At 33.7% G+C, this 19,454-nt stretch overlaps 3 protein-coding genes across 4 annotated transcripts; 1 reads left to right on the forward strand and 2 right to left on the reverse strand.

The window, feature by feature from the left end:
- Positions 3,543 to 9,173, forward strand: LOC109342757 (ABC transporter G family member 3-like). Of its 2 annotated transcripts, none has more exons than XM_019580744.1 (12): positions 3,543 to 3,639; positions 4,403 to 4,895; positions 4,998 to 5,077; positions 5,503 to 5,789; positions 5,915 to 6,086; positions 6,321 to 6,434; positions 6,535 to 6,663; positions 7,005 to 7,196; positions 7,307 to 7,393; positions 8,177 to 8,449; positions 8,609 to 8,716; positions 8,790 to 9,173. In XM_019580744.1, exons 2-12 carry the CDS (start codon positions 4,424 to 4,426, stop codon positions 9,045 to 9,047), a joined length of 2,172 nt encoding a protein of 723 aa, XP_019436289.1. In that variant the 5' UTR covers positions 3,543 to 3,639; positions 4,403 to 4,423; the 3' UTR covers positions 9,048 to 9,173. The 2 variants fall into 2 exon arrangements, with proteins under 2 accessions (XP_019436289.1, XP_019436288.1); XM_019580743.1 differs by having other exon boundaries at positions 3,544 to 3,641; positions 4,349 to 4,895.
- Positions 9,476 to 13,969, reverse strand: LOC109342758 (ABC transporter F family member 1-like). Its single transcript, XM_019580745.1, has 6 exons — positions 13,856 to 13,969; positions 13,555 to 13,781; positions 12,080 to 12,153; positions 11,776 to 11,986; positions 11,456 to 11,690; positions 9,476 to 10,891 (listed from the first exon to the last, which is right to left on the reverse strand). Exons 2-6 carry the CDS (start codon positions 13,765 to 13,767, stop codon positions 9,834 to 9,836), a joined length of 1,791 nt encoding a protein of 596 aa, XP_019436290.1. The 5' UTR covers positions 13,768 to 13,781; positions 13,856 to 13,969; the 3' UTR covers positions 9,476 to 9,833.
- Positions 16,532 to 18,324, reverse strand: LOC109342502 (heavy metal-associated isoprenylated plant protein 3-like). Its single transcript, XM_019580477.1, has 4 exons — positions 18,194 to 18,324; positions 17,918 to 18,099; positions 17,733 to 17,823; positions 16,532 to 17,154 (listed from the first exon to the last, which is right to left on the reverse strand). The coding sequence occupies exons 2-4, from the start codon at positions 18,080 to 18,082 to the stop codon at positions 16,667 to 16,669; spliced, it is 744 nt and encodes a 247-aa protein (XP_019436022.1). The 5' UTR covers positions 18,083 to 18,099; positions 18,194 to 18,324; the 3' UTR covers positions 16,532 to 16,666.

Consider the following 19,454-nt stretch of genomic DNA (forward strand, 5'->3'; position numbering starts at 1 on the left):
TATTTATTTATTTTATTTTTATAAAAACGAAGTTCTATTTTAAATCCTTAACATGTCCTAATAATATTAAAACCATGAAGCACGTGAATCCCATCATTTGTTAATGTGCCAAATAAAAAATTTGCACTTCAAAATATTGAAAACAAAATATGAAACCACCCCATGAGTGATGACAAAAACTAAAAGAAGGACATCAGAAAGTGTTACCTTATTTGTAAAATTTCACTCTGAAGAAAGCATCTCAATTCTGAAGCTTTGAGCAATATTGTGCACACTCCTACTTCAGTGGTTTGTGACTCTTGAACGTGCATTTGGAGCTGGTAAAATAGTTATGAACTATATATAAAGATTCTCACTTCTTGGTGTTAAACTAGTTCTAAAACACTTTAAAGTCATGTATGGCCGATGCAGCATCATCAAGATTCTCACTTCAAGCAAGCCAATGGATTGGAAGAGCACTTGCATTGCATAATGTTGGAAAGTAAGTCCTACATCGTTTATGTTATTGTCTCGGGAATTGTTTAAATACTTGTTGGACTACTCATCTCATTGCCAATTAATTTCGATATGAAACTTTAACATGATATCAGAGCCAGAGCCCAAACGTTAACACGTAAGAGTACCATCCACCAGCATTTACATGTGAATCTTGATGATGCTACATCAGCAAACAACGACTGTGAATCTATCCATGCAACTGTAGCTAGCTTCTATAGTGGAAAGAGTGTTTATATGACTAAAAAGTCTTATAGCTTATTCAAAGAGTGAAGACCAATCTCATGGAATTGAAAAGAAATGAATGATAGAGCTATGGACAAGTGAAATTGAGATTTTAATTGTGGAGTAGAAACAATGCCACGAGGACTAGATTACGTGGCTTGTTGCCATTCGTTAGATTACGCTGGCACACGAGGCTTGATGTTATGCGTCCGAAAAGAATCACAGCGACCCGTAGAGTCTCCAACCACTAGTTTTGAACAAACTCTAAAGTATACCCATATGAGCCTTTTCTCTTTGTAAACTCTTTCACTCCTATCTGTATATCCGATGTGAGATTTCATACTTGAATAAGCTCTAAAGTATACCCATATGATGAATTCTTTCTCACACTTTAACAACAAAAAATAGCCAAAACCCTCATTTTCAAACAGAAAAACAAAACTCAACTTGTGCAATAAAGAACAACAGAAGCACGTAGTTTTAGAGAACCTTCAAAGATTGAAGAAAACTGATTCAACTGAGATTCAAAGCCAACTAATCACCCTTCAAAATCTACAAGTTTACACTCCAACCCTAGTGACAATTCCAGAAAACACTAGAGGGAGAGGACAAATATATAAATGTATATGTGTATGTATATAATAAACATGTATTTGAGATAATTGTATAAAGTATATAGCTATTGGATACATGACGTAGATAATTATGGAAAATAATTTTCTGAGAAGGAATTAGAAGAGAAAAAGCAGATAAGAATCAAAACCCATCAGTAATATATGAAGGAGAAGGGAAAAAGAGCTCGAAAGAAATAATAATACAAATATTTTCATATACAAAAGCATGAAATAGAGTAGAGTAAAGTATTGAGAAACACATATTTTATAAGATATATATATAGAGGAAGTTTAACGTTTAAGATCAACCCGAAACACTAGATGAAGTTTGGTACACAATTATATAAAGGGACAATGGCAAGTTGAAAAAATATTGGTTGGAAAAACATTAATTATGTGATCGGTCATTATCTCATCCGTACTAGACACTCCACTGAAAAATCCTGTAATGGATCATCCAATATCATTCAGTATAGGAGAGGATTTTAAGTCGGTTATTATCTTATCCGTACTAGACATTCCACTAATAATGGATCATCTAGTATATGTGAGGATCTTAAGTGGGTCATTTCATTTCATTTCTAAATAAGAGAATTGTATTACTGGTATACTATTATCCCGATATTGATATACACCGATATGTAGCAAATATTATCGTATCCATAATTCATGTTTAACCATTATATTTATTATCTCTTATCTTTAATGTTTTAAATATTTTATTCACCTTCCTTCAAATGAGATCATTATAATTATACTCACATTTCTAGATAGAGATATATGGTGTAATATATTTATATAAATTATGAAAGTTTTGTACATGTTTGAAAGAAATAACATTTTCATTTATTAGTATAATATTATTTTATTTTGACTCAATACAATAAGCATATGGATGAACGGTTGGTTGAACAAGAATCCTCTATATTATCGAATATTTTTTATTTTATTTTTATTAATAAAAATGTTATTTGTTTTTTTTATTACTTATCTCTTCAGTAATAGAAAAGATCTTTATCCAATTTTATTAGCATGTAGTTGCTATGGATGGTAGTAATGGAAAATAATTTTTAGTTAAACCATCTTTACAATTTAAAAAATAATCTAATATACAAGTCTCTTATTTAATGTGGTGGTAAAAAGATAAAAGTATAGTAAGTGGGGAGATAACTTTTAAGATTCAAATCTATAACTTTGAAGTCATAAGTAAGCAACACTATCACTATCTTCAAGGATACGTCTTTAATAAATAAAGTAGACAATTTTTTTAACAGATTTTAATTTAGGTTAGAAAAAGTTGATTGCAATTCTTTTATACATGATAAAACACATAATGAATTAGTTCCTTAATTAAAAAGTGAGAAGATACATTGATAATACAAAAAACATGCAAAAAAATCAAATTGGGCCGAGCTATAGTAGATGGGTTTTATGATTATGAGAGTTCTGAATTAGTATCATATCATATCAATAAAAATCTTTTTTGGTTGATAAAAAAACTATGAGTGTTCCATTTTCTTGGGCATACATTGTTTTTGTAGAGAAGGAAGTTTCCATCCATACATGTTAGAGAAGATTAATGGCAGAAAAAGGAAAAGTGGTAGTTTGGTGGAACCCTAAGAAGCACAAGGAGCAAAGTGTCAACATAAAAAAAACACAAGGATAATAGGTTTTTGGACCAAACCACATGTTTAAAGTGTACATAACCCTAAAAGAAAAGACAAAGATGAAAGAAGAGGAACAATAGAAAGAAAAAGAGAGAGATAACACATATATTAATTAAAGTGAGATGCAAGTTTAAAATGATAAAAATAAGAAATGTTTTTTTGGTAATATCTACGAGGAAGAAACTAATCTTTTTCAATATACATGATTGCTACTCTGAATAAGTATCACTCTAAGAATTAAATCATTAACCTTTTAATTATCTTGAAATCGAATGAGACCTTATACTATTAGACCAACGCTTTGTAATATAAATTCCAGTTATCTCTAAAAAAAATATACTAATCAAATATTGGAATGGAGATTAATCCCCATTTATGTATCACATGAATTAAAAATTCACATTTAATTAGAAATAGGAATTAATATTTTGAAGTTATGGTCCATGTAATATTTGTTACAAATATTGACAACAACATTTGTTAGAAAAGCTTGAGAGATACTTCGGTTATAAAAAAATTAAGAAAAAAGAAACCATTGAATAAGACACTTTTATTACACTCACCTGAGTTCTCTCTCTCTCTCTCTCTTCACTTGGGTACTTTCTTCACTCTTCAAACTCATTGCTCTATGTAGATCCAGCCATGTCCCCTTGTCGTTTCTCCTCTTTCCTTTCCAAAGTTGGAAACTTTCAACATCATTTGCCTTAGTTTAAGTTCAAGCTTTTCTGGGTTATCTTTAGTTCTTCAGTTTACTATGATGAATGAATAGTGAAGTTCAGTTTTAGTGCAGGGTAGTCTTATTGTGAAGTCCTAGGTACAAAAGCTTTGATTTTTAAGTTACTTGTTCCATTGGTTTTTTAAGAATATTGTATGCTTGCATTTTCTGCTGGAATCTCCTTTGATGCCCCTCTTACTTGTTTTAAGGATATGGCATTATGCTGTTTCCCCCTTGGTTTAGCTTAAAGGTTCCATTTTTCCTATTATTGTTATTATTCAATGTGTTTTGCATTTTAACTAAAGTTATACATAGTTCTTAAGGTGCTTGTGATGCTGTTTTCAGATAAGGGTATGATATTATTACAACTGATATAAATGTTAATTTTTAATGGTTTTGTTCCTTAGCATCATTGGTTAATTAATGTTAATAGAGACTCCTTGGTTGAATGCATTGTGGTGTCTGTGTTCTTTTCGTAAATGATGTTAGATGAAAGTTGTAACCTGGCCTTAAATTTTGTCACGAAAATTTTCTTCATTTTTTAATTTTCATTTTTGATTTATACGACAGGCTGTCGATAGTGATAGATTGTTTTCTCTACGGATAGAGAATGTTGTATATGAGAGATATGTTTTGCTATGTGGAGAATGCCACAACTTATTAAATGATGGTTAAAACTTGATATAAGGGAAAAGGAATCGAAAATCATGGAGGAAATACAGTCTCAATCAGATAATTATAGGTCTTCATCATCGTCAGCAAGCAGCCCGGCTAGTAGGGTGCCATCAAGTAACTTTTTCTACCTGCGTAAACCTGGTTCACTCAGGCAGCCCATCTCGTTTGAGGATTCACCCGAGTGGGAAGACACCGATGTAGATGTTAGAGTTGATGACGGAGGTGACTCCATCCATGTTGCAACAACACCAGCTTCCCCTTCTCTCTCGAAGCTCAACAGCGGCTCTTTGCCATCCCCGCATCTACCAGAGGGTGCAGTTATTCCGCGGAAAATTGCAGGGGCTTCTGTTGCCTGGAGAGATTTGACCGTTACAATAAAGGGAAAAAGGAAGTACTCTGACAAGGTTATTAAGAGTTCCAATGGTTATGCATTACCTGGAACAATGACGGTTATTATGGGTCCTGCTAAATCAGGGAAATCTACCTTATTACGAGCTATTGCAGGTCCTGAAGCATCCTTCCTTTGTCTTTTTATTAAGCATTTCACGATCTTCCCATGTATATTTTAATAAACAAATCTAAATAGGAGTTTTCTCTTTACCTCAGGAAGATTGCATCCTTCGGCCAGAGTCTATGGTGAAGTGTTTGTGAATGGGAGAACATCACACATGGCCTATGGATCTTATGTGAGTTCGGTATTCCATTGGCTGTTTAATATTTGAATTTCCATTGTGTCTGTATTATATGGTGGTCTTAATCTGCGTATTCACCATAACCATGCTTTCGTATTGTATATCGCTTATAAAGTGAAAATCTTTATTGAAGAACGGACGTGAGTTTAAAACTATGTCTACAATACTTAAGTAGATAAGCATTTCCTTGTCTGATTCTTACATTGTTAATCAGTGCACTTCTTAACAAATTAGATTGTTTGCACTTTGTACTCAACTATCGAAGTTTACTTGCATTGGAGATACTTTTATTTTAGTTTTTGTGTGATTACATAAGGCTAGATCTATGTGGCTTGTTCGTTACTTGATTTATAAATGTTTTTATATTTTTTTGTTGCACTACTTATATTACTATATTGACATTTTTTCTAAATTTACAGGGTTATGTGGAGAGAGAAACGACGCTGATTGGATCCCTTACTGTGAGAGAGTTTTTGTATTATTCGGCCCTACTTCAACTTCCCGGTTTCTTTTGTCAGAAAAAGAGTGTGGTAGAGGATGCTATTCACGCCATGTCCTTAGGTGATCATGCAAATAAACTTATCGGGGGGCATTGTTACATGAAGGGACTTCCGAGTGGAGAGAGACGGCTTGTAAGCATTGCCAGAGAGCTTGTTATGAGACCGCGTATCTTATTTATAGATGAACCTCTTTATCATTTGGACAGGTGTTTATTTTAAAATTTTCAATTCCTTTTATGAAAATAATTCCCTATCGGTTATGTGATTCTATTCCATACTTCAGAGTGATTTTCGTCAACATCCTTTTTTGGAAATATGTATTTTTCTACAGTGTCTCGGCACTTCTGATGATGGTTACATTGAAGAGACTTGCAAGTACTGGCTGCACTCTTATCTTGACCATTTATCAGAGCAGCACTGAAGTGTTTGGCCTTTTTGACCGTATATGTCTGCTATCAAATGGAAACACGCTGTTCTTTGGAGAAACTTTAGCTTGTTTGCAGGTAACTAACCTCGTAATCGTATACCATCTTAAAATATGATTAGCGATGAGATAAGTAATCTGGTTTAGGCATTAACTTTTATGCTTCATAGGGTTACTATTTATTTCTGAAAAGTGATCAATGGAAGTTGAAGTAGCGTCTGTTCCAAGTCAAGAACATTCATTTTTTTGGCTAACCTTGTTTCCGAGTAATAGAATACTCATTTCTGACTGCTATAATTTTATGTCGGTGAAGCACTTCTCGAATGCTGGATTTCCTTGCCCAATCATGCAAAGTCCTTCCGATCACTTTCTACGTGCAATTAATACAGAGTTTGACAGGATAATTGCAATGTGTAAAAATTGGCAGGTAAGTATTTCCATTCGATTGATGATTGATGTGCTCATTGCATTACTAATTTTACACTAGACTTTTTCACGTTATATTACTAACATTATCATCATAATAGGATGACAATGGAGATTTTTCTTCTGTAAACATGGACACTGCTGTTGCTATACGCACTCTTGAAGCAACTTATAAGTCATCTGCAGATGCAGCTTCCGTTGAAACTACAATTTTGAAACTCACTGAGAAGGTATATATAAAATTGTGAGCTCGATCTTCTGTTAATGTGGACGGAAGTTTCACCATAGGTCCTTTCCTTAACAAATACCGTATTCATATCACCAATGAAGAGCTATCTTGTGTTGAATTTTAACATATTATTGATACCGATCATTTGAACATTATATGTTTAATGGTAGTAGACTGAAAATTTCGGTAACAGTTAGTCATAGAAAGCTCAATACAGAGAATAGAAGATCTACACTATAGTGGAATTATTTCGGGCTTTATTTTCCTATGCTGCATTTAAGGCTAGCCTGTGTTGGGTTGTTATTTTTTTCGGCTAATTTCAAAACATGCTTGATATCCCAGGAAGGTCCAGCTCTCAAAAGCAAAGGCAAAGCTAGCAATGCTACTCGGGTAGCAGTCTTAACATGGAGATCCTTGTTAGTTGTGTCAAGAGAATGGAAACATTACTGGCTTCATCTTATTCTCTACATACTACTCACGCTCTGTATCGGTACTGTATTATCCGGTTTAGGGCATTCTCTGTCTTCTGTTGCGGTGAGTGTTGACATGGCAATTGCATTTTATCATTCAAATGCTATCTCTTAATAGTTTATATCTGCATTTTCATGTGCATGACTTAAATTTGATTTTCTCTTATATTGCAGACAAGAGTTGCGGCAATTTTTGTATTTGTATCATTTTGTTCCCTTCTAAGCATTGCTAGAGTGCCTGCACTTTTGAAAGAAATCAAGGTAATTTTGTTCCTTTGTTACTTCTCGGTACTTTATTTGTTTGCTTCGATGTACACATACAGTGAAGTGTAATATGCTCATTTGGCAAGTACTTTTGATTTGTCCGCATTCTTGATTTTTCTTCTTTACAATACATTGGGCTAGACCTCAATCTCCTAATGTTATGCCGTAATTTATTCGGTGATTTTACTTGTGAAAAATTTGATACACATAACTTTACAAGCTTTGAAATATGTGTTGCCCTTCTTTTATAGTGGGAAACTGTGTGCTTAGAGTCAGTTACGGCGTACAATTTAGAATTAGATGCCAAACTCACGATATTCGAAAAAACATGGCTTATAAGGATGGGGGCTTAAGTCTACATGTGAAGTATGCGCATAAGAGCAGCACACTAAATGAAATTCAACACAGTTGAAATTAATACATCTAAAATTGTAATTATTGGATGAGCTCGATTCGGCTAGGAACGTCATGAAAGCTGTTAGAACAGAAACCTAGACATAGATACTTTGTCACCTAAACTTTGTTAGGCATATCTATTATAAACTTCTTTACAGGGTTTACACTTTACAGTGATAGAACTAACAATGTCTATGTAATGAAACCAGCACTTGATAGTCGATTCTCTCGAAGAGCGAAAGTGAAACAGAAAATACAATCTACACGCATAAATGTATAATAATAGACATCGTTTTTCTTATCAGGATTTGATTATGGATTCGATGCAGTTTCACTCTAATACTTAAAAATGTTAACGAAATTAAATTGTTTGCCATTTTTCAGGTATATGCATGTGAAGAGTCAAACCAGCATTCCAGTACATTAGTATTTTTACTCGCGCAGTTCTTATCCAGCATCCCATTTCTTTTTCTCATCTCGATTTCATCGAGTCTAGTCTTCTACTTCCTCGTGGGACTGGAAGATCAGTTCAGCTTGTTAATGTACTTCGTGCTTAATTTTTTCATGACCCTGTTAGTGAATGAAGGAATTATGCTAGTTGTGACTACTTTATGGCAAGATGTTTTCTGTAGTGTCATGACACTGTTATGCATACATGTGAGTCCCATTATCCATTTATTCTCGATGTCGAATTTTAACTGAAGTTACATGCTGCTCCACTTGTTGTACCCCATGTTTTTACATAATGGTTATGACTGCATTAAGAACTCGGTTAATGCATGAACTAACTACCGATGCGTATATATGTCATTTCAGGTTGTCATGATGCTTTCGGCCGGATATTTCAGAATTCGAAATGCTTTGCCTGGACCAGTGTGGATGTATCCGATGTCCTATATCGCCTTTCATACATACTCTATTCAGGTTAGTAGATATATGTTTGTAGATGATCTAATATTTTCCGAACCGAAGTATTAACTCGTCTTTTATCGCATAGGGGCTATTGGAGAATGAGTATCTCGGCACCTTGTTTGCAGTAGGGCAGGTAAGGACCATATCTGGGTTTCAAGCTCTTCAAAATGTGTACAATATCTCCCTTGACAATACTTCCAAGTGGAACAATTTGTTGGTTTTGTTTCTTATGGCTGTTGGTTATCGCATTTTCGTGTTCATTTTGTTATGCTTTTTCATAGGGAGAAAAGTATCTGTGCTTAAAAGTTTCAAGTGTAATAGGGTTACAACAAATACAAGTTGATGTTAATGTGAACCTTGTTCAGTCACATATACTGTATAATTTTTTGGAGGAGTTTTTCTTGTCAAAACACTAGTTTTGTTAAATTTTCTTTGACTAATGAAAGAGCACATGAGGTTTATAGCTTTATCTTGATCTCTCAAAAGTGATTCTGACACATTTGTATCATGGACTGGTGCTTGCTTCTTCACCCACATTTGTTTACATTATCACATCTTTGATCTATATTGTAGAGATTCATAAAGTATATGTTAACTATCAAACACAACATTCATATTTTATCACATAATGCAGTGATGTATACCATTGAATCCATATATCATGTGATTCTAATTAAATTTCATTGCTCCCGAGCCTTCCATTTCCCTTCCTCCCCCTCCAAAACCTAATTCTCGAACTAACCCCAAAAGGTGACGAAAAGAGTAATGCAGTAAATATAATGTCCAAGTACTACATATCATTCATAAAATAAGCTGATTACAACTACATGTTCAGTTAGCTATAACATCTACTATCTTAAAGTATACATATATCCCCTTATATCTATCATTCTGGTCAACATGTTCCCATGCAATCATATGAAAAGCACAACAAATAAAAAAAACAAAATATTACCATCTCCTTTAAAATATTTAGACCACTCTTACTGCACCGAATCACTGCCACATAACTCCTCCACTATAATCACTTAGAGGAAAATCTACCTCATGCAGAAACACTCACCTATATTGGTAATAATATAATAGGGGAATCCTTACATAGTTATATTTTACTGAAGTACTATCTTCTTCAGTCAGATAAACCAGCCTTTGCCTTTAGATGCTTCTTGAAATCCATAATGTCACCATCCCATTTAGTCACTTTTTGATCAGCACATACCCATATCTCATGGGCCACCTGATTTATGAGCCTAAAATCATGGCTAACAAGCACCATGCCACCATCCCATTCATTCAATGCCTCAGCCAATGAGTCAATTGTCTCAATATCCAAATGATTAGTTGGCTCATCCAATAGTAGCATCTGAGGCTGTCTATAAGCTAACCATGCGAATACCACCCGGCTCCTCTGCCCATCAGATAAATTCTTCATAGGCATCACCTGTGCTTTACCGGTCAGACCAAATTTGCCAATTGCTGCTCTCATCTTCTCTTCCTCATTTCCAGGGTATTCTCTCATCATAAACAGGAGAGCGGACATTTCCATGTCAAGCTTTTCGGTCAAGTGCTGGTGATATTGTGCAATTCGAAGGTGATTATGGCGCTTTACCATGCCGTCTAATGGAACCAAATCACCTGTCATTAGCTTCAGTAAGGTACTCTTCCCGGCTCCATTGGGTCCAACAAGAGCGATCCTAGAGTCTAAATCAACCCCAAAGTCAATGTTCTTGTAGATGAGATTATCGGGAGTGTAACCAAATGTCACCTCAACAAACTGGAGGACGGGTGGGGGGAGTTTTCCTACATCAACAAAGCGGAATACCAAGACTTTGTCCCTTGATACCTTATCTGTAAGACCACCCCGCTCCATTTTTGCAAGAGTTTTCTCTTTACTCTGAGCTTGACGAGCAAGTTTTGCTGATCCATGGCCAAATCGAGCAATGTATTCCTTCATTGATGAAATCTGCTCCTGCTCCCATTTGTACTGCTTCATCTGGTTCTCTTCCAGTTCAGAACGTGTCTGAACATACTGATCATAGTTGCCAGTGTAGAGCTTCAGCTTTTTGTTTTGCATGTGGATGATATTTGTGCAGACACCATTAAGGAAATCTTGGGAGTGTGAAATTACAACCAGAATACGGTCAAAATGCTTCAAATTCTCCTCCAACCATACACAGGCTTCCAAATCTGCAAGCATATTTTTTAATAGAAAATGATGAATAGTTATTCCAGAATCAATGGTAGAACAAACATATACACATGTTGCAAGCATCAAGCTGTGAACAAGTTCTTTCACCATTTTAAAGACTAGTCTAGTGTGTAAATATTGAATGGAATACCATTTAAAAGTACTAGTAGCACACTGTTATGAATGTGTAGTAGTTGAAATATAAGAAATGTGTCTACCACAAATGAAAAGGTAATACACGCATCATAAGGGCAGGGGGAGGGCTATGAAATCTATCCTTGGGATACAGTAAGATATGAAGCATCTAAATTATATTGAAGAAATACTATCATGATAACCTAATGGATAAACTAAAAGAACTAAATAATAATCATGATTTTTATTTGATAGGCACAATTCAAACAACTAATAAAAATCCAAAGAAGTGACAGAACCTTCATTTTAAAATCACAACTGAGCTGGCAGAGAAAACCGTTGACGACAATCAATGCATAAAATACGACAAGATAATAGCGAGTATTCAGCCACAAACAAAACAGTATTTTTTCATGAAGGAGCATTACCAAGGTGATTGGTTGGCTCATCAAGTAGAAGAATGGTTGGCTTCATAAATAGGGCTCGAGCTAGAGCAATCCTCATTCTCCAGCCACCAGAAAAATCACGTGTCTTCTTTGCCTGCATCTGCTTGTCAAAACCAAGACCAAATAAGATCTCAGCAGCACGCTTTTCTGCAGTTGCTGCATCCATGGCTTCCAACCGTTCATAAACCCGCTCAAGAGCTTCACCACCCCCATCATCCTGGAACACAAATTAAAGTGAGCTAGCCATCAGAAAACATAAAACAATGGGGAAATAACTTTAATGCAATATTCCTCAAACACACCTGTGCCGCCAAAGCTTCAGCTTCTTGCTCCAATTTCAACCTTTCCTCATCACAGTTCATGACAGCCTCCAATGCAGACATATCAGAGGCTTCAATTTCCCTAGAAAGGTGAAATATATCCATGTGGTCTGGAATGGGAAGCTCTCTGCAACCTATTGCTGTAAGCAGGGTAGATTTTCCACAACCATTTAAACCAAGCAAACCATAACGTCTGAAAGGGAATCGAAGAAAACACAACCAACAGAACAATTACATCCATAAATGATAGCATCCTATTCAGAACAAATGGGTAAAGATGACAAACCTTCCATAATTTAGCTCCAACTCGGAATCAACTATGAGATCATGTCCATGAAAAGTAACTGAGAGAGACTCTATCTGTAATTACAACATAAACAAATACATTAATACAACACCGGTCACTTGGCAATAGCAATTTAGATATGGTTAATATGGAAGAAAAGTCATTTTATTGCATTGGATTATAATATTACCTAATCAACCAAAAAACATGTATTAGGCATTTGGTTGCAGAAAGGAAAACAAGGTTATAGACGTTGCCAACCGAAAGCCCGTGCCTCAGACCCAACTATTTGTAATTAAATTTAAAAAGGTTAAGGTCCACTTAGAAAATAAGGATTAAATAAAGCTCAGCCCATTACTGAAAGAGAACATATTTTACTTATCTTAAACGAAACCCAACCCAATAACTTCAGAAAAAAACTTATTTTTCATTAAATGAAGACAAACATCCTGATTCTTTGTTTTCCATGTGCCTTCACCTAAGTCAACAACCCAAAGCTCTCTCATCGACTCACCTTTTTCATTTAAATATCTAATGCAGCACATGAGATGATCCAGCAATTCATGGTTAAATGAGCGCGAGTTAATTTGGTAACTGCAGTCGAAATTATGCCATACATAACAACATGATTTCATTGATTATCATAATATGAGCCATGGGCATTGGCCACCACCTCAGTAAATTTTAAAACTAGTTATATACAAGTCATTTTTTAACTGTTTTTTTTTTATAAAAAGTAATAACTTGCCACACACATACAGCCACACGTAAGGTGGAAGTAAAAGCATTTAAATTGTCTAATACTAACAATACCAGAAACAACAGATTCATTGCTTAATAAACAAGTAGACACACTCGCACCTTGGGCAGAACTAAATGTATTTCATTCCTATAATAACAATTTCAGAAACAATAGATTCTTTACTTAAGAAATCAGTTTCTCTCTCCCTGTGCAGGCGCGTAAAACCGTTAGTAACAAAAAAGGGAAAGCCGGAAACAATATATTCATTTCATAAGAAACAATTTCTCTCTTTCAGCCAAATCTTCATTTAGTGACGGATCCAACAGTGACAACCGTGGTCATTGGCCTTCAAAATTTTAAGAAAATAGTTGTATACATGCAATATTCTTAAAAATATGTTTCCCTATATAATAGATATGATGCACAAACTGAACAAAACAGAACAGGAACACCAAATAAAAAAAACCACAGCAAACCAAACATTTGTATCATACTAATAATTTATAACAATATCATAATAGTTAATAAACTTGAGAATTCAATCATAAGATTGTGAGAACCACATCTAGTGTCCCACAAAAGTGTGTTACTTTACAAAAGTTTGTTCCTTCTTCTGATCAGTCCGAAAACATATATTTAAGTTAAAATTTTAATAATAAAATATTTTTCTGACCGATCAGAATAAGTAAGACACAGAGTGACACACTTTTTGGATGTATTATATGTTACTAACCCGAATATCCCTAGAAAGGGGATGCGAGCATAGAACACCGGTACAATTCCGATCAGATATCTGAATATCACCGATTCCATTGGCGATCTTATCAACCTCAGACGCCGCCTTAGATGAAGCGGCTGCTGCTGCTGCTGCCGCCTTGCCTCCTCTCTTAGCCGCCGCCGCAGCTTTCTTCTGTGCAGCCTTCTTCTTGCTGGCGTCAGATACCATATTATTCTTAATCTCTGCATATCAACAAATAAACAATGAAATTAGGAATTCAATACAAAATGGAAAATCAAAAGTGTTAGATGCAAACCTTGTTGGATATGAAATTCGAGATGGTGGAAGAGAATAACCGAAGCGAAGGGTTTAGGGTTCGAGATTGTAGTTGAAGTGTGAAGAGACTATGTCTCCAATATATAAAGCTGTGGGTTTCCGCGAAACACGTGTCCCGAATAACGCAGAATTTTGCATTACAATATTAGAAGATGAAGTAAAATAGAAAATGTGGAAGAGTGTACAAGTTTCTTAGTTAGAAGACCAGCACAACGAATGATCGAATGATGTAAAAAGTGTATCGTACCGGTCAGTTTGATTAGAAAATCGATAAACTGAACCGTACAATATAAATGTTGAACCGGTCAAGTATTAAAATTGGTCAAACCAAATATCCGAAGTTCTGAACAACTATATCATTGGGATGAGCTACTCAAACTATTTTTCTAACATTCCTTAAGATTTTAACAATGTCCACTTAATAATATTTAAAAGAGTAAATTATACTGACATCCCTGAGTTTTAGTAAAATTACATAAATTATCTCTCACTTTTCTACACCTACACAAATTTTTAAACAAAAAATGTGATAAATGTAATTAAGTTAAACAAAATATGATATATTACGTAGATAAGTCTAAAAAATTATACAAATCAATGTATCTTTATTATTTTTTGTTACAAAATACATCAATAATTCTAAAGAAATATTGTTTAAATCGCTCTTATAATATAGTATAACGAACCAAAAATAATAAAGAAATATTAACATATATATTATTTGGACTAGTTTCCACCCATGTTTTGTTTAATTTAATTGCATTTATCACATTTTTGTTTAAAATATTACACTTATTTCTTATGCAGGTGGTTAGTATAATGAAAGTATAAAAATTAGGGGAGGTTTACATATGTGTAAAAAAATGATGGGTAGTTTGTGTAATTTCACTAAAACTCAGGGGTATTAATGTAATTTACTCTATTTAAAATTGTTTCACTAACGAGATATTGATCTAATTGTATAATTTGTTATTAGATTAAAAATTAAAAGTTTTATTTTTAGGAGCGACAATTACTAAATTGACCCATATCAATAAGGATAACGAATAGTTTAAGGAATTTCACCAACCTTCATAAAATTACACATCAACTTAAAAATTAGAGGGATGTTTCAAAACTTTCATAAACATATAGAATTTAGGACATCATTGCTATCGATTAGCAAAGAGTGATCATCAAAGTGTTGGATAATCATAGAATGGTAACGGGATCATATCTTCTGTCACACTCTATATGCTATTAATTCTGATTGATTGAAAAAAATTATTTAAATTAAAACTATAATTATTATATATGGTCAATCATATCTCTTAGCAAATGGAATGACATAATGTTATGAGACATTAGATATGTTCCCAATGATAAAGTATATAATAGGATGAAACAAATTCTTTTAGAGTTATACAATTCATGATACTAATAAATGGAAGAACCAAAACCCAAATTATTGCCCTTTATCATTTATATTCACTCTTCATTACAAATAATGGAATGAAGATTGCATTTAAATAAATAAAGGACTTTGTTCCATCTCATTTTATTCCATCATGTTCCATAATGAAGATGATAAATTATAATGTATGGTCCCTTCTCTTTGGTGAAATTTTAGTCTCTGATTAAAGGTCACTTTATTTCTTTCCTACATGAATATATGGTTTAAGGCACCATGGTGTCACCATTACTAGTTCAAATAAGTTGCCAATAAACAACACTTTTTGAAATACCAGTACCATATAAAATGTAACTAAGAATTGCAAATACTTCACTTCATTGCTTCCAAATAACATGATTGTTGTGTGTATATATTACTTAGGCATATTCTAATTGATTATTCGTGATGCCACGGTTTCACATATGCACTCATTGTTTGTTTATCCTCACATGGTTTTGACCTCATGCAATCATCATGTCTTAGAACTAGACTAAGAGAAAAGCCAAATACAAATTTGACCACATGCAATGTACAATTTCACCCCAAAATGCCAAATTACTCAATGGGATATGCACCAAGCACGAGGACCCTTTCCGAGAAACAAATTATTGTTTTTCTTTATATTTTCAATGGCAAAAATGTGATTTCATAATAAACAAAAGAATAAAAATATTATTACATGTTACATTTTGTGTATTATTGTATGGTACTTGCTCTCTATTCTTACTCCGGAAGAGAGTGGAACCTGAGGTGAAAAATTAGGAAGGAGCCAAATTGGTTCAAACTCACCTAACGAACCTGGCCTTCACAATGGACCTGGCCAATCGGTAGGACAAATTATACTGTAGAAAAGACAGACAATCAACTAAGGACTATAGCATGAATAAGCCAAATGACTAATTTTCACCCCGACAAATACTTGATTTTACATGTGTTTTCAATGATAAAAATATTATTCTATTATATATAAAAGGATAAAAATGTCTTATCATATTATTATTTCCTTTGATTTTTGTATTACTTGTCTCTCCATTAATATAAATGATCTTTATAGGCCAACCATGGGTTTCAGTTGCTCTTCCCAACTCCAATCATCAAATTTATGAGAGCATTAGCAACTTGGCTACTCAACTTAGGTCTCTAACACAATGTAATTAACCAGGTTCAAAGGATTCTAACAATAACAAAGTTGGTTTTCTATCAACTCATTATGCATCAAATACTATATGAGAAGAACAGAACAACATGGTTGATCACAAAACAAAACCCTTTTTATATGATGCACTAATCCTCACATTTTCAAACACAAAAAAACTGCAAAAAGGAAATGAAAAACTCTGTTCTAATCTGTCCATAACCTCACATAATGGAGCAAGCATTGGGATTTTCATCACTGAAAAACTGTGGTGCATGCAACTGCCCCATATAAACTGGCTCATAGTTATACTCACCACCATAGCTATAATAGCCATAGCCATAGCCATAACCATAAACTGGATCATGTATAGTTACCAAAGGCTCCACCTTGTTTTGCTCTACCTTCCCTTTCCCCTGGCCTTCACCACCACTTCCCTTCTCATCCTTAACATTATCTCCACCACCTCCACCACCTCCACCACCTCCACCACCACCACCACCACCTTTCTTCTTCTTGGAGTCACCATTCCCTCCTTTATCATTATTTGCACCCTTTTTGTCACCATTTTCCTCCTTCTCTTTCTTAGGAGGGACCACCTCAACTTTCTTCTTTAATCTCTCCATCAAATTTCCCACTAAAGCTTTCACCTCCATGGTTCCTTTCACTGTCACAGTTTCCTTCTCCTTGTCTATAGTCATGTCATGAACCCCTGCAATACCCATCAACATAATCACAACCGGAAATAGTAATAAATAACAACATAAATTAACTCATAGTTACACTATTAAATCTGAGACTAGCAAATATAGAATTATCAACAATATTAACAACCCACTCTTCAAGACATCAACACTTTTCACTAAATCACTTAAATTAACTCTATTGTATCAATGCAACCTTCTTAAAGTTGTGAGTAAACATTAAAATAATAGAAAAAATTATTACAAGAGAGAACTACAAATGTGGGATAGGATTATGGAGTCTATTTAAGAACGTAAATAAAGTTGTATCATTAGAATTGATTTTTGTTTGAGTTGTTGAAAAATATAAACAAATAATCAGTCTCATTTGAGAACGAAAAATGTGTTGCACCATTATAAATGTTCTTAATAACCAAATAATAAAAAATAATTATAAGGCATTGGTCTAGTTGTCTCGCTAGATTATTGAGATGACCAAAATATCACTGTTCGATTTCTAAGAGCGAAACTTGAGATTAATTCCTTAACCATGATATACCTCATTAGTACAAAAAAAATAGAAAATGGAGAAATAAAAAAAATGCACCTTTAGTCTTCAAAACAGTTTTGCGAATCCTCTCAATGCATCCTTGGCAGTGCATCGCCACCTTCAGAACAACCGTATTAACCACCGGAGGCTGTTGCATCGATTAAACAAAAAAATATCAAATTTAAAAAATAAAAAATATGTTATAGGAATGTTTTAAAATAAATAAATAAATAAAGTATAACCTGTTTGGATTTGTTTTCTTCAGGTTTGGATGGATTTTTGTTTGGATTAGTTGAAATGATATCAACTTTGTTCTTCATCTTATTAGCAAGCTTTTCTGTGAATTTAGTAGCCTCCACTTTCCCACACTCTCCTTCCACAACAACCACGTTCAATTTCATGTTCATGTTCGAAGACGATGATGCTTCAATTTAGTAGAACAAAAACAAAAAGAAAAAGTTGAAATTGAAAATAATAATAATAATAATGAATAATTAGAATAAAGAAGAAAATAATACCATGAGAACGACGAAGACAACGCGCGATTTTAGAACGACAAGTATCGCAATGTGTATCAACCTTGAGTATCACAGTGATTGGAGTTTCTTCTTTCTTTGTTTCATCTTTCTTCTTCTTATCATTATTATTATTATTATTAATATTATTATCGTTGTTGTTGTTATTGTTTTCAGTATCGTTTTTCTTATTCTTCTTCTGCTGTTGCAACATGGTGATGATAATCAGAGAATTTTTTGTAGCATTAACATATGGATTAAGATTAAGATTTTAAGTTTGAGAAAGAGAGTTAGTTACTTAAGTTGAATTGGTAGTTAAATTGTGTGAGTGAGTGGGTGTATTGGTATTTGGTAACTGCTATGCTGTCACCAAAAAAACTGAAATATTTCTGGTATTGCTAATAAACTAAGGACATTTGTGTGATATTTGATTCTTGAAAATGATACTTATTGAGATGAATAAAAATATACTTCAAAAGTGATTAATTTAGGATGAAATGATACGTTGGTAATACCCAAAAAAATATAAAGATTCATTAATGCATAGGTGTGATACTGAATCAGAGTGATGTGACTGTAACGCAACCACATTAGATCACATTTAAATCGTATTGGCCCATAACACAAACGCATCAGACCATATCAATATCAAAAATATGTTTTTACTCACAAAATAATTTACATCGTAACGATCACAATTACTACCATTCTAATAACCATAGTCACAATTGGAACTGCAATTTAAAACATTGATCTAAATAATAAAAAGTTAATACAATTTTAGTTGATAAATGATTAAAATCCCAATCCAATCCATCTCAAACCCGTGATGAATTCATTGATTCACAGTTTTCAACCCACTTTAAAAGTAACATAGGACAAATGATAAAATTAGACAATATAAGAAGATAACATATTTATGAACAAAAAAAGCAGAATAGTAAAAATGAATTGTAAGTTACCCTAATAAGAGCATATAAGGGCGAAAATGACAAGTCTCTGACATGTGCTGAATATAGTACAAGTAACATTTTTGAATGTGATGAATAGAGTTAATTATGCCAATAAATGCTGCATGAGTTGGTGGCAACTACATAACCACTGCATTTTAGTACGTTCCACTCACTTTCAGAGTAGAACAATAATGTACCCATTAAAAACAATAATGTACCAAAAGAACTTCCAGGCTTTGATATTATTATGGAAAATGTTTAAAATGGTGCTCATAGTGCATTGTGTATTTTTGGGGTGCATTTTGTTAGAG

This window comes from Lupinus angustifolius, chromosome LG03, assembly GCF_001865875.1.
Source record: "Lupinus angustifolius cultivar Tanjil chromosome LG03, LupAngTanjil_v1.0, whole genome shotgun sequence".
In the NCBI taxonomy this organism is placed as follows: domain Eukaryota; kingdom Viridiplantae; phylum Streptophyta; class Magnoliopsida; order Fabales; family Fabaceae; genus Lupinus; species Lupinus angustifolius.

Bases quoted from the DNA above. Each gene is read 5' to 3' on its own strand.
- LOC109342502 (XM_019580477.1), bottom strand. From the start codon at position 18,082: ATGAACATGAAATTGAACGTGGTTGTTGTGGAAGGAGAGTGTGGGAAA. The intron at 17,824-17,917 runs GTTATACTTTAT...TCGATGCAACAG, and splicing joins AAGAAAACAAATCCAAACAG to CCTCCGGTGGTTAATACGGT. The intron at 17,155-17,732 runs GTGCATTTTTTT...TGGGTATTGCAG, and splicing joins AACTGTTTTGAAGACTAAAG to GGGTTCATGACATGACTATA.
- LOC109342758 (XM_019580745.1), bottom strand. From the start codon at position 13,767: ATGGTATCTGACGCCAGCAAGAAGAAGGCTGCACAGAAGAAAGCTGCG. The intron at 11,987-12,079 runs GTTTGTCATCTT...ATTCCCTTTCAG, and splicing joins TTGGAGCTAAATTATGGAAG to ACGTTATGGTTTGCTTGGTT. The intron at 10,892-11,455 runs GTAATGCTCCTT...ATATGCTTGCAG, and splicing joins TGAGCCAACCAATCACCTTG to ATTTGGAAGCCTGTGTATGG.
- LOC109342757 (XM_019580744.1), top strand. From the start codon at position 4,424: ATGGAGGAAATACAGTCTCAATCAGATAATTATAGGTCTTCATCATCG. The intron at 6,664-7,004 runs GTATATATAAAA...TTGATATCCCAG, and splicing joins TTTTGAAACTCACTGAGAAG to GAAGGTCCAGCTCTCAAAAG. The intron at 8,450-8,608 runs GTGAGTCCCATT...ATGTCATTTCAG, and splicing joins TGACACTGTTATGCATACAT to GTTGTCATGATGCTTTCGGC.